The sequence below is a fragment of the Anser anser genome (genome assembly GCF_964211835.1).
Source record: "Anser anser genome assembly, chromosome: 3".
Taxonomy (NCBI): domain Eukaryota; kingdom Metazoa; phylum Chordata; class Aves; order Anseriformes; family Anatidae; genus Anser; species Anser anser.
This window is the reverse complement of record NC_139722.1, coordinates 121,302,317-121,315,715: the sequence shown is the minus strand read 5'-3', so window position 1 is coordinate 121,315,715 and position 13,399 is coordinate 121,302,317. Positions and strand designations below refer to the sequence as shown.

General features: G+C 37.4%; 1 protein-coding gene across 10 annotated transcripts in view; it reads left to right on the top strand.

The window, feature by feature from the left end:
* KIF16B (kinesin family member 16B) overlaps positions 1–13,399 on the top strand; it is a 158,143-nt gene that overhangs the window by 113,381 nt on the left and 31,363 nt on the right. For all 10 annotated transcript variants that reach the window (XR_014581686.1, XR_014581687.1, XM_083829140.1 and 7 more), the window contains one exon: positions 4,376–4,465. Coding sequence is in view for 8 of the 10 variants with exons in the window: in XM_083829140.1 (XP_083685266.1) it covers positions 4,376–4,465 (90 nt within the window). In the remaining 2 variants the exon portion in view is untranslated. The remainder of the gene's footprint in view (positions 1–4,375; positions 4,466–13,399) is intronic.

The following is a 13,399-nucleotide window of genomic DNA, read 5'->3' as shown; positions in this document are numbered from 1 at the left end:
GTCTTCCAACCCTGATATACCATCCAAAAATAATTTTAGTGCAGGTGCAGCATCTTGTCCATCTAGACATATATAACCTTTGAGAATGAGCCAGCAAGGTGCTCTGTCCACTCGTGTTCTTTCAATGGATATGTCAGATTTCAAGATATTGAGCAAGGCCCATGAGAACCTATAGGAGAGAATTTGAAATAGAAACAAAAACATTCTTTATTAGATTTAAGTTAGCACCTTCTTTTACAGCGAGAGAAATTGTGGAGCTGTTTATGATCTGCTATTAAATATTCAATATTAATGGGTAAATTTCCAAATAAACTTCCATTTGGGCAACAGTTTTATATGCAGTCTTTAAAGACGTGCTGAAGCAGTGGTAACTTAATCAGATCTAAACATAGTTATCATAGACCTGAATCAGAATACCAGAACACTGTTCTTATGTTCTTCTCTTCCTCTCATGTTGCTGTGATACACAGAATATTCAGGCAAGGCCACAGCAGAAACAGCACTTGGGAAGATTTTCTACATTGTAAAGATTGTTGGCATCTGTTTCAGAGAGTACCTGTGGTTACAGACAGCACGTTTGGAAGGCAGAAGGAGCAGCAAGGTGGTAGGGAAGGGGGAACCTCCAGCTCGAAGACACAAGAAGGTCTCCTGAGGGCAGGTGATGGAAGCCAAGCCAGGAATCAAGCACAGCCCTGCAGGGGGTCCTTTGACAAGAACCAAAGTTCTGCATATATAAGCCTTCTCATTTTTATTCAGCTTTCCCTAGTTGTTGTGACTCCTTTCATTTTCTTTATCCTGTTTGATATTTCATCAAAACTGTCTTTTTCTTGTGTTTTGAAGTCTTTCAGTCATTGTTGATGTGTTCTCTACAGAAGATCCGGGCAGACGCACCCCAAAGCAGTGTTGTTTTGTTTTCCAGATCCATTCAGCCAAGTGCTGTGGTGGGTCTGCTCAGCATGTTGATATTTTTGGTCATTGTTTTCTCCTGAGCTCTATGAGCTATTGTAGAATTTTGGAGTAAAGCAGAAACAGTGCTCATTATTACACAGCTCTTAAAGGAAAAGATGCATGCCCTATGTGGACCTAAATTAGAAAAAAACTAACAAACCAACAAAAATAACAACAACCAACCAAACAAAAAGCCCAGCCTTCCCTCAACACAATTGAACTAACATATTTAAAGATTGATCAAAAAAAGTTCCAAGAAACGGGTCTGGATAAATTCCTTAGTACATTGCAAGTTCTAGATTTTCATATGCTGTATTCATAGATCGCATAAGTGTCCAGATAAGAATGATTTCAAAACATCTTGCAGATTTACTCAACTGTGCATATTTTAATTAAGAAAATACTTTAACTACTAGTAAATTACAAATAAAAAGTCAATGGCTATCCAAATTTAGTTTACTTGGTATTGTTCAAAAGATCTACATTTGTCCTAGTCCCATATGTACAGAGTTTATATTATCTGTCATACATCTTTATTAAATAGGGGGAAAGGAATCCCAGACCAAACTGGCTATATCAGCTGTAGGATTAAAAGACCGTGTTCTAGAAATGTTACTGCTGTGTCGTGTGCACTATTATTCTCCTGTTTATATGAGTGGAGTTTGGTCCCATCTGTTTTAATAACAACATTACTGTGGAGCTTTGGGGAATGGCTAAGATTTTGTTAAGCTTTGAAATTCATTTTCCAATAATATCTGCGGTATGGAAGGGGAGAATGGCTAATGGCATCTCACCTGAACAAAGGGGAAAAAACCATCATTAGCAACAATAAAATTTTGGAGTGTGTTTACTTGCTAGTCTCATACACGAAGTGGGAAAGTAAATGAAGAGGACGAAGGGAACCAAGTCGAGCCAAGCCACCAAACGCTCTAGAGAGCAAGCATCAGGCTCTAGGCAGTGCAGATCTGTCTGTGGCTTTGCTGTTTTCCTTCCTGTGCAGCTCTAACAAGTATTCCTGAAGAGGTAGTTAAAACAGTTGTATTTATTAGCTTCCCTTAAGAAGTTTAATAAAATCGGCTGCAGGCAGTTAGATAAATTTGACACTGCCCCATTGCCTAGACGTCTGTCATGCACACACGACTTCGCTGGCAAGCTGACATACCTGCCCTTCCCCAGGCTTTGCAGCTGGAAGACTCGTGGACGTGTTGTGCTAGACTGCTCCCCTAAAGGCACGCTTCTGTGAAAACTCTAGGGAAAAAAGAGGTCACTTCTGCATTGAGACTGTGTACAAATGAAATCCATCACAGCAGAATTTCACAATTCAGTTGGCAATACAGAATTAAAGCAAAGCAGAAATAATGAGTCGCATCTTTATTTTATGATTATCCGTCGCATGCTAATGTTTACTTGAACATTTAAGTCACAAAGCGCTTTACTGAGTTCTGAGTAATTACTCAGAACAAAATGGTTAATAGGTTAATCAAGATCAGCCTAGCATGCATATTCCTGAATCACTACTCTGTTTGTAGTTAAACCTGCCCATGCATGTTAAATCCATTCACTTGATTTGTAAGGCTTGAGACATTGCTAACAGTCTACTGAGGGAGGGAAACTGCATGATTTTTTTTTTATGAGGGAGTATAGACCATCATGCAGACATCCTAGTAGCAGTCAAGTTTATTGGTGACATGAAAGATGAATTTTATCAGAAATAATGAATTTGCATTGAGGAGATATGCTAGAAAAACATACGCTTTAGAACAGACTAGTTCAGTTGGAAGGGACCTTCCAAGATCATCTAGTCCAACTGCTATTTGTGAAAAGTACATATTTGTGAAAAGCAAATGTATATTTTGAGAAGTCCAGTTTTGTTTACGTATCTTTTTAGCTAAAAATTGGAAAACAAAACAAAACCTGGTTGCTGATGTCATATGACAAAATATGTTTTGGTTTCCAAAGCACTTCTCCCAGTTTCACTGTTCTGTATGCCCCAACAAGGGCAGAGGAAATGGCGAAGGGTGTACCAGAGATCGGCTTGTTGAAAGCCTGAGTTAGCAGCTGTCAACAATGTTCCGTGGTTGCTGGCTTCCTCTGGCTTTCTTGTCCCACTTTCATTTTATCCTACTTAGTTATCCTGGTCCATTCCCGCTTTCCATAACCCTGTAACTTTGTGATATGCTCAGCAGTGAGGGAGCTGTCTGTTCTTTTTAGGAGTCACTTTATTATTAAAAGCCAAGCCCATGTCTTTGTAAAATGCATTTTATGAACATACTTGTTTTTGGTCTTCCCATGCAAAATTGTTGCTAGACAGAGGCCGTATCTTATATTAGGCCCATTGGATTTAAAAACAAAAACAAAACAAAACAACAAAAAACAACAACAACAAGCTTTCAGGTGTAGGCAATGCCAGCTATTTTTCTCCAGCCATGTTAGTCAGTGTAGAAAAATGCCCACCTCTCCCTGTAGCATCGTTTCGTGATAGCCTTGGACCATCAGAGCTACAGAAGGGCTTTGTTGTAAAATCAAAGGCTCCAGTCATATCACTTTTATGACCCACTTAGAGATTTCCTTCATTACACCTAATTTCAGGCAGTGAAAAAATTTTCTTTTACTGAAATTTTTATTTCACTTTTGCAGTTCCAGTGAGGTTTTGGTATATAACTGATGGCAAATGTGGGTAGTTGGATTGCCTTCCTCTTTGGAAGTTGCTATGTGCTTTTTCACAGGAACATTTCTGTTAATTTTAATGAATTTTCTTGTATAAGTGGGATTTTCATCAACATACTGATGATACAGGCCCAGAGTATTTTCAAGGAATATCTTCTACTGAAAACCTATATATATAGGTTTATATATATATGTATGTATATTTATATGTCTATGTTTATATATATAATATATTTACCATACAAATTGGAACGACGTTCTACATGGTAATGAACTGTGTGTATGAGAAATGTATTTAATGTATTTGTGTGTATCTCTATATACATGTATGCATACACATATGAGAATATAGGAGTTTATATGAACATACAGAGAGGCTACACTACACTCGTGCTGGGTGATATTCGTTAGTGGAACACCCACTGATTGTAATGCTGTGAGCGTCATAACTGCACCAAGGAGTGATTGGGGATATTTTAATGTGTTTACAGACTTGTCAAACCACTCTGGAATGTGGAATACGTGTGTTCAGTTTTTAAATTTGCAATCAGTTATCCTTATTTTAAAAACAACAAAACAAAACAAAATACTCTGTCAGTGTAATAAAAAAAAAAAAAAAGTAAACCTATAAAAGCCTATGGAATTTAAGGAAACTAAAATCACCCATTTTAATCTGATAACCTTGTATACTGCACAGTGTCTTGTGTAGTATGTTGTGTGGTTTTACTTCTGATTTTTCTGTTTATATTATCTGATACAGATAACAGTCCTGGATGAGACGTGGACAGTATTCAGGCGGTACAGTCGTTTTCGGGAAATGCATAAAACTTTGAAGTTGAAGTACCCAGAGGTAAGTCTTAGTAATTGTCCTTTTGCAGGAAAGGCTGGAGATAGAGAATTGAAAATAAGTGTTGTGTTTTTTTGTTGTTGTTTGTTTGTTTGTTTTTTTTGGGGGGGGGGCAGCGGAGGGGAGTAGGGTTGGTTGGTTGGTTTTTGTTTTTTGAAAGATACTTACACAAAAACATTATTCTTAGCCATATGCTTCTAGTAAGATTGGCAAGCCCTTTGGTAGTTTGAACCTCCAAGGCTGCTAGAGCAAGGATGGATTGTTGCACGCTGTTGCTACAGTGAAAGCTGCAACTAAATGTGCTGCCTCTAACCATTAATTCCCTTTACTGCTGACTGGCGTCGTTCCCTGGAGGTTGCTGTTTTGTTCATTGCAAAATACTTGCAGTCATATCATGTCATCCTGACAACTCCTCATTTAAAAGAAGTGCGTTGTTCCACAGATACCCTTTTGTAATAGTGGCTTCCAGGTTTCTGCAAAATGGAAAATTGATCTTTCTGACCACCTTTGAGACTTTGAGCATTCAGGATATGAGGAGCTGTGCCTGACAGAGCCTTAGTTCATTGGAGTGAGCGTTTGTAGAATTACGATTTTTGGTTTCCACATCTAGCTTTTAATTATTAATACTTTGCTTCCTTTCTCTTTGTTCCATTTGATATTAGAAGAAATAAATCATTCAAGTGAGTGAAGTGATCCTGATTTGAGAGTTGTCAAAAGTAAAGAAGCCTGGGCTGTGTGTTCAAATGCTATGTAGTAATGCATTAATGTTTGAGAGAGCACGATGCAATAGTGTGGGAAGGCTTTCTTGGTCTACCCTAATGTATTTTTAAGCTAAAAACTGATTGAGCATGGGAAGACCTTGAGATTTAAAGAGTAAAATATCCAGAATCCGTGTCTTGTGGAGATTCAGAAACTTAAGATCATTTTAATTCCAAAAAAGAATGAAAACCAGAATTTGAAACTACCACACACCAAGTATCTAAAGAAATGTAAACCTAAAGAAAAGAAAATTGCAGTCATCTTTTCTGATTGTCAGGAAATTTTAAAAGGGCAAAATGAATTATGAAGAGAAAATTGAAACATTCTTTTTCTACAAAAGCTTTTAAGAATATTATTTGTGAATGAACATCACGGTGATATTTTTGATCCAAAGAAGTTGCTATTTCCTCTTGTATGTCAGAGATCTAGGATGTCGACACTAATATCCTAGCTACCCTAATATCCTAGCTTCTGAAAAGATGGCTAGACAGTCATCCAGGTGAAATAGAAAAGGGTTACCTGTATCCCTCTGCAGACTGAGCTTCCCCATTTAGGAAAATGTGTTCAAGTAGTCTTTTTCAGAGTCCTGATAGTACATTGAGGAACAATTGTATTTGACTTTTTCAATTATGTCAGAGGGAGATCAACTTCATTGCAGCTTCATTACATGTAGTAATCAGATTCAGGAGGAATCCGATGCTCTTAAAGCTTCTATTAAAAAGTCCTTTGTGCTGCAGCATGTTATTGTCAGCTTTTTGAATTAAGCATTTGTGACTCACAGGCTGAAAAAAGTCATGCTTTTTGGTGTTACAGCGGGGAGGTTTTTTTGTTTTATTTTTTTCTGAAGAAGCATAATAATTTAGGAGTGGTATTAGCAGGTCAGAAAAAAGGCAGTAATGCCTTCTGCAGGTTTCTTACCAGCTTTGAGCAAGAGACATAGGGGCCCTGGTGTTATATTACCTCCGTGCATCTCCTGAGAACAGTTACAGGTAAATAATTCTTTCCCAAATACGGAGAATATATCCTTGAAATAAGCGTTTTTTATTCTTTTTTGCTTCTTCACTCTGTCTGCCGTCATGCTGGCAATCTCAATCTATTTCCCATTTTAGTGTGCTGATTTCTTTCTTATTGGCTTTTTTTTGTTGCCATCTATCTGGTCTTAGGTAAATTTACTGAGATTAACATCAACTACATTAACAGAATTATTGGTTTAACTATACAGATAATTAAATTTCTAATTTCCATGTAGGAGATTCGTTATAGTATGTTTTACTGAGTTATCTGTTCCATTCTCAACAATTTCTGTGTAAGTCAGAGCAAATACCAAGTCTTACAAGTTTGTCAATATAGCTTTTGCTAAAATATGGTGCTCTTTGGAGAAGCACATTAATGTGCTTTGGCTTCTAATATGCTTGAAAGAAATGTTTGCTATGTTACTTTCTGAAACAACAGATCTGTAGCTTTATTAGCATCTTCTTCCAGTTTTTATTTAGCCTCCACTTTAAAACAGTCTCGGGTAAATTATCAGTCAGGTTCAATATGCATATCTTTGCTAAGTACAAAGCATTCTAAAGTTCAAAAGAAGAGAGGTAAGTGTTTGATCGTGTCATCTGCTGCGTTTGTGGTAGTTTTCTCCCTGTCACTGAAGTACCTGTTCTGGAAACCCTGTTCCCTGCAGCACTGATGTTGTCTTCTCTGTTTTATACAGTACAGGCTGTTGTGTTGTGTCCACTTCTGCTTTGAGACTTTGAGGCCCCACAAATAAATGGCAAGTTTGTTGGCAGAAGAAACCTCACTAATACACAGCTGGTTTCTTCTGCTCGTCAGCATTTCCACAAACTATGGTGCCTTTGTTTGTTGGAGGGGACAAGCACATTGTGACGGATGAAACTTATAATGTTGTGCACTGGAGTAAACACTTGGTGTTTGTTTTCTTTGAAGGAATTTCATTATCAATGTTACGTATGTGAATGATCGATGGTTTCCATATTTTTACCTTTTTAAAATAGTCTTTATGATAATTTTGGATTGGTTTTGCAAAGTGGGTAGGAGTTCAGTTTGTGCGGCAAATTGAAAGTCATCTGTCTCCTGCTGATTTGTCAGTGGCTTAATTTGGCATTCGTTATGACACTAAAATACATTTTAATACCAAACTTGGCAAAGTTGCATTCGTAGTTACTATATTTTGTTCCGAAGAAATGTGGTTCTTAAAAGCAATGTTATCAGAAGCCATCAGAGATGCTTTTTATTTTGCATCGCTCACCTTCCAACTCTAAATTAATATTTATAATGAACAGAGAAAATACGGTGGATGGTGCTTAATATATGAGTGTCCTGCTTTTAGAAGTGAACTTTACAGCTCATTAGTTGCTTGGCTGTGAGTTACTACATCAGTATTTTAATAATTTGCTGATCTTGCATTTCATGTTGCTGCCACTGAATTCCCAAAGGAATGCATTGGAAAACTGATTTATTGGGAAGGCTTAAAAAAAAAGGGTCTGTCTTTTCAGAGGCAGAAACTGTCTGTCTTCCAGTCTCAAAATATATTATATTTTATATGCCTGCACATTTCTTGTTATGTAAATAACTGGATGGTGAGAACTGTGTATCTAACTGAAATGTGTCACGTGCAAATTCTGAAAGACTGAGGAAGCTGAAGTAGGGTGAGATTGTGCCAGAGGCAGATAAATACCAGCATTTTAACAGTCCCTGTGTGTGTTTGTTTATTTATTTATTTATTTTAGGCCTACACAATTGCCATTTACCCAGCTACACTGCTAATTTGTTAATGACATTCTGATTATATTTTGAAATTTAGTTAAGACCATACCTTGGTTTTCACTCGCAGTGGTCTGTGTAATGAATGTACTTTTTGTTTGTCATCAATCAGAAACAGGAGCAAATGGGCTCTTTAATTGAGATATGAGAACTTCCAGTGTAAGATTCTCTTTTTTTCCTTCTTCATCTTTTATTAGAGGTTCACAATTTTGAAGTTGTACTGGAGTGCTGGTTTCTACAGAAAACTTTTCCTTCCTGATCCCTGCCTTGATGAGAGGGATGCTCTCTCCTCTCTGCTAGTTCTGCAAGTTTGAGTGTTGTAAATCTGTGATGACCAGTGCTCCCAATTTCTCCCCGCTTTCTTGTCTCTTCTTTCTTTCAAAGGACAGTAGAGGAACAATTGACTATTTATCATTCCTTACCTGAATCCAGGGTCGGTGAAGGGCTCATGCTTGTGTGGGTCCCCTGTTCCCACCTCCATCTGGGTAGAGAAGCCAGGCTTCGTGGGGCTTTCATTGTTGGCTTTGCTTACAGTTTCCCATCACTCTTCCTGAAACTTTTCGCGTGCGTAAAAATCTCTAAATGGTGTTAAGGGAAGCACCTAGTATCAAGACATTTCTATTCTTAATGATGAGTCCCTGTCTTAAAATATTAGTAAATTCATGCAGAGATTGCCAAAGAGCAGTTAAAATGTATATTTGCATTTATAGGTTCATTCATGAAGATAAGGATGTGTGTAGGCAAGATTTCTAAAGTGCTAAAGCTGTTGACTTCTAGTCCATATAACAGAATGTAATAATTTGTGTATTTGTATATGATGTATGGAGGTCTGAATATAAGTACATATTCACATCTATCACTGTCTAAAGCACAAAAAGACTGGTTATGATTTTTGAAGGATTTTAGATCATAATTGAGCCAGCTTCGCCTTCCACTGGTCTGCTTTTTGTCATGCATCCATTTGGTCATGGAATATAATATCCACATCCAAAGCAGCAGGAATGTCTAAATAAGCTTAAATCTTCGATCCAAAGTTGCCACCTGACCTGCGTCTCTCCATACGCTGTTCCCAGCCAGGGACATGAGTGTGCGAGATAGATTGCAGTAACGCATAACGTGAATCTTGAAGTTAGCATTGCAGGCTGCTGTGGGAATGTTGCTTGGATGGTTGGGTTTTTCAGGAACGTTACGTATGGGACAATAAAGATTGCATTTTATAACCATAAGGTCAACATGCTGTCTGTCTGGTTTCAATTTTTCAGTCTAGATGTCTGGAGGAAAGGCTGGTATCGGTAGTGTCAATGAGTCATATGTATTCTTTTACTTCTGAAGAGAATATCCTCTTCTAATCAGAAATCTGTGTAGCAGAATATAATTCTGTTGGAGCAGACTCAATTGTAGGTGTTAATAGACTCTTGCTTTGCATAAGAATTGTATGAAACTCAAAGAGCAGAAAGTACTTCTCAAGTTTGTCAGAAATGGTATGTAAACGTTTTAGAATATATATTGAATTCAAATTATTTGTTGCAAGCTTATTTTCAAAATATTTTAAATATTTCAGGCTTTTGAAAGTCCAAAGTAGTTTGCCTTTTTTACTAAAAATATTTTTTATTTCAAAGAGATGTAACAAATGTTTTGTATCTCAGTGAATCCAGTTCCTGTTTCATCCAGCCACGCTGCCTGCAACAACCCAACTTTATGTAGATGCATGTTATTAAAATACGACACCAATTTTCTAATCCTTTCTAAAGTTCTCTACTCTCACTTATTATTGGGAGTAATTCTGCCCTGTAGTAATGAGTGAAGAGTCACGAACTGTTTATTTAGCCGTCACGGACTGATCTCACAGTCCTTTCCTTTTGCCTCCATCCTCTTCTTTTGGGTGACCCCCAGAGAAGGAAAAGATCTTCACTTTCTTTTTAAGTGGTCTGTACCTCCGTTGCTCTTGATAAGTAATAAGTGGAAGAAATCTTCAACATGAAATGCCAGCACAGTTGATGGTAAGGGAATGAATATGAGGTGAAGCCACTGATTTTTGATAATCCCAGATTCTGAGATTATCAAAAGGGTCACTGAAAGATAAATACAGCTTTTTGGTAACTTTCAAGACATGGTTAGTGGAGTTTTTGTTTGTTAATTTTGTTGTTGTTCTTTTTCTTCTGATAGTTATAAAGTAATTGGGTGAGCTCTGTGTATTTGTGTAACGGTTTTAAAAAATCTTGTCTGAGATGCAGAATTCTACCAGCTAAGAGAGAATACAGTTAGAGAAGTTAAACCCAAACCAGCACTAGGCCGGCGTACCTTGTGCAGAGCAGTTAGGGCAGCTTTTCAGCTGCGATCTTAGCTTTCTGACTGCTTCCACTTTCTGACTTGTAACTGTGCAGCTGTAGCATTTCATTAAACGTAAAACTGTGTTAATCTCCTGGGGTTACTTCAAAAGGGAAAAGGATGAGGAAGCAATAACTTCGAGGCACTTGGCTTGCGGGGCTGCTGAGCCAGTTGCTGTGTAACTGGTGAGTTTCTGGAGCTTAGGAGCTGCTTTGGCGGCAGAAGACAAACGCTTGTTGCATCACAGCTGGTCTGCCAGAAACTCCACTGGTTTTACCATTGGATTTTGTCATTTACTGGTGTGTCAGTAACTGTATACTTAATATATAAGATTTAGGTTGTACATGTGTATTGAATGCAAAATTCTGGACGCCTTTACGTTTCTGGTGTTCAGTTGTAGCAAATGGAACAGCACTGTGGCAGTAAAAAAAAAAATAAATACAAAAACAAAAAACAAACTTCTAAGACTATTTAAAATGAATTTGTTCTGAAATCTTCAATGCTTATGCCAAAGGCTTGACCCTGCTGTGACCAAAGTCCCAATCCTTTCACAAGTTCAGTGATTGCTGAGATTGATGTTTAGAGACTTGCGAACAAGAAGCAAGTTAAAATCACAGGTTTACATGCTCTAGAGAGCAGGGTGTAGCATACAGTAATGAACATGATGGGACAAATCTTGCTGCAAATGTTATCTCATTATTTTAGAAAGTCTGTTTTTTCCTATATGTGGATTCTTAATTCAGGTGCTTTCCGTTTCTACAAGCTCCATGTCTCTTAGCATAGTATATAACAATATTTTAAGATTTATTTTGCATTTGAAAATTTGACCCAGTGAAAAAATGAACTTGTTGATGCTTTGTGGCTTGACTCAATGGATGCTTCTGGATACTAACTGTCAGTCTTGAAATGACTTATTTTTTAAATAATCAAGAATATGTCCTGTAGGTTTGTTTTTATGTAGGAGAAATGCAATAACAATGGAAAAATGTAGTAAGAGTAGTAAATCTAACATGCTAATGCTAGGACAAACGCTAAGCATATATAAGCAGTCTAACAGTTGTCTTTGTCTTCTTTCAGAGAACTGGATATTTGAGCACAGGTTAACATGCAAATTGTTTGCAACACTAATGTGCTTTTAAATAGTGAGTGCCATGATGGGTACTAGAATAACACATCTGGCAGAATTATACTTGTATAGAAAAGCATACGGAAAATAGTTTTTGAAAAAAAGATCAAGTATTGGCAGACCTTATTTCTTGCGTTCTTGCCCAGGACTTTGCTCTCCGTAGTAATGTATCTTTCCATAAATATTGAAAGAAAAATATAGTAGTAATCTTTAGAATCCATATCTGTATGTAAACCTTATAATACTGTTATACAAGCATGTGATTATAGCCTTCACCTTTATTCAGTACAAATTGCAGTAATTATGGTATAGATAATTTTAGATTTTAGCATTTATATTCTTGTCACCTCTAACAGCCAGGAAGTACAAACACAGGAAGCGTATTTTGTCACATACACTTTTTCAGCTCACATTGCTAATTACATTATGTTCAGAGAATTGTGAGAGCCTGTAGGTTTGTATACATAGGACTGCCATGTCAGCCTTAGCTTGCCATTAGCTACAGAAGTAACTGAAGTGGTAGATCCCTAAATGCTTCATCTGGCCTTTCTTTCTGTAGCGTGAGACTTTCTGCTGCTGCTGTTTTTCAAAGAATTTTTAGCACTTTGCTTAGTATGTCAGTCTGCAAATGTATATGAACAGGAGAATTTGTTCCCACAAATAAAGTGTAAAAATCATCCCTGTTAACCACATCATATAGTTCATTGCAGGTTCGGTTGTGGGGAAGTGTATTTATTCCATGTGGCCTGTCTGAATTCGTAGTTGCCAACTGGGACATGAGCATCTGAGGCATAGCAAAACCACTGGCATGGTTGCTTCCAGCATACTATACCATTCCCTATCAATTTCCAGTGGGAAAATGAATTCAGTGTCTGAATTTTGCGTCATAAAACTGAATTTGAATGTGTAAGAGCCTTGTGAAAGCCTGCCTTTGGGATTTATTTGCAATAATTGTTGTCTGGTATGCTAGATTTGTGCAGAAAAGTTTTCTTGGGTTGGTAGAGGCAGTTCTGCAGAAGCAGTTTCTCTCTATACCTCCTCCTTTTCCCACATTCCCTGCTGTGGTTTGGTCAATGATAACTATTTTTTTTTTTTTTTGGTCTGTCCTGAGCAACTAATGAAACCTGTGAGTTTCCAAAGAGTTCCGTGGGAAAATGCCATTGGCTTTATAGGTCTCCAGATAAATTCAGCACAAGACAAGATTAACCTGCAGGCAGAAATCAAATGCCAGGTTTCACTGATTGTGCTATGCAAAAGTCTTACACATTAACATCATAGGAATTGAAAAAAGAAGAGTTTGAAAGGGGTGAGTCCTTCATCTCATAATTCATGAAGCATTTGACGGGATAATTGCTTTGATTATTTGATAATCTGATTTTCAAAGCTCTGCTCAATTATCTAGTGAATCTGCATGGTATCAAAGTATTCATTTTGTTTTACCAGTAAAATAATTCTGGATGGATAATAGCTGTCTGTGAGAGAGGCATGCCTCTAAGAAGAACAATTCCTCGACAATTTAACTAGAGTTTTACTTGCTCGCTAAGATTCAGCCATTTTTAGCTGCTCCTGAGTGTCTGTAGGCACTGGGAATGCCTTAGGCTGCAACCCTGTCTTTCTATTTTCTGCATGCTTAGTGAAAGGCAGAGAAGAGGATTGGAGTTTTGGCTGTTCCTTTCTCTTTTTAAAGAATTGCCTTACTTTGGAAGACATTAAGACTTGTGCTCCATTAATCGCTAGCTGTTATTGACAGTCTAGCTATCTCCTAACAGTTTTGTGAAGAACAACTTGTTCTCACTTGTTGCTCAGGGATATGTTGCTAGATTAAGTAGACTTTTCAAGTAGAATCCTTTTGGTTTCAGTTGATTTAGGATATGACTCAACTGTAACTCTGGTTTCTGTGAACATATCCAGGCTACTTTCAACCAATAGCATGGATAGTAGCAAAA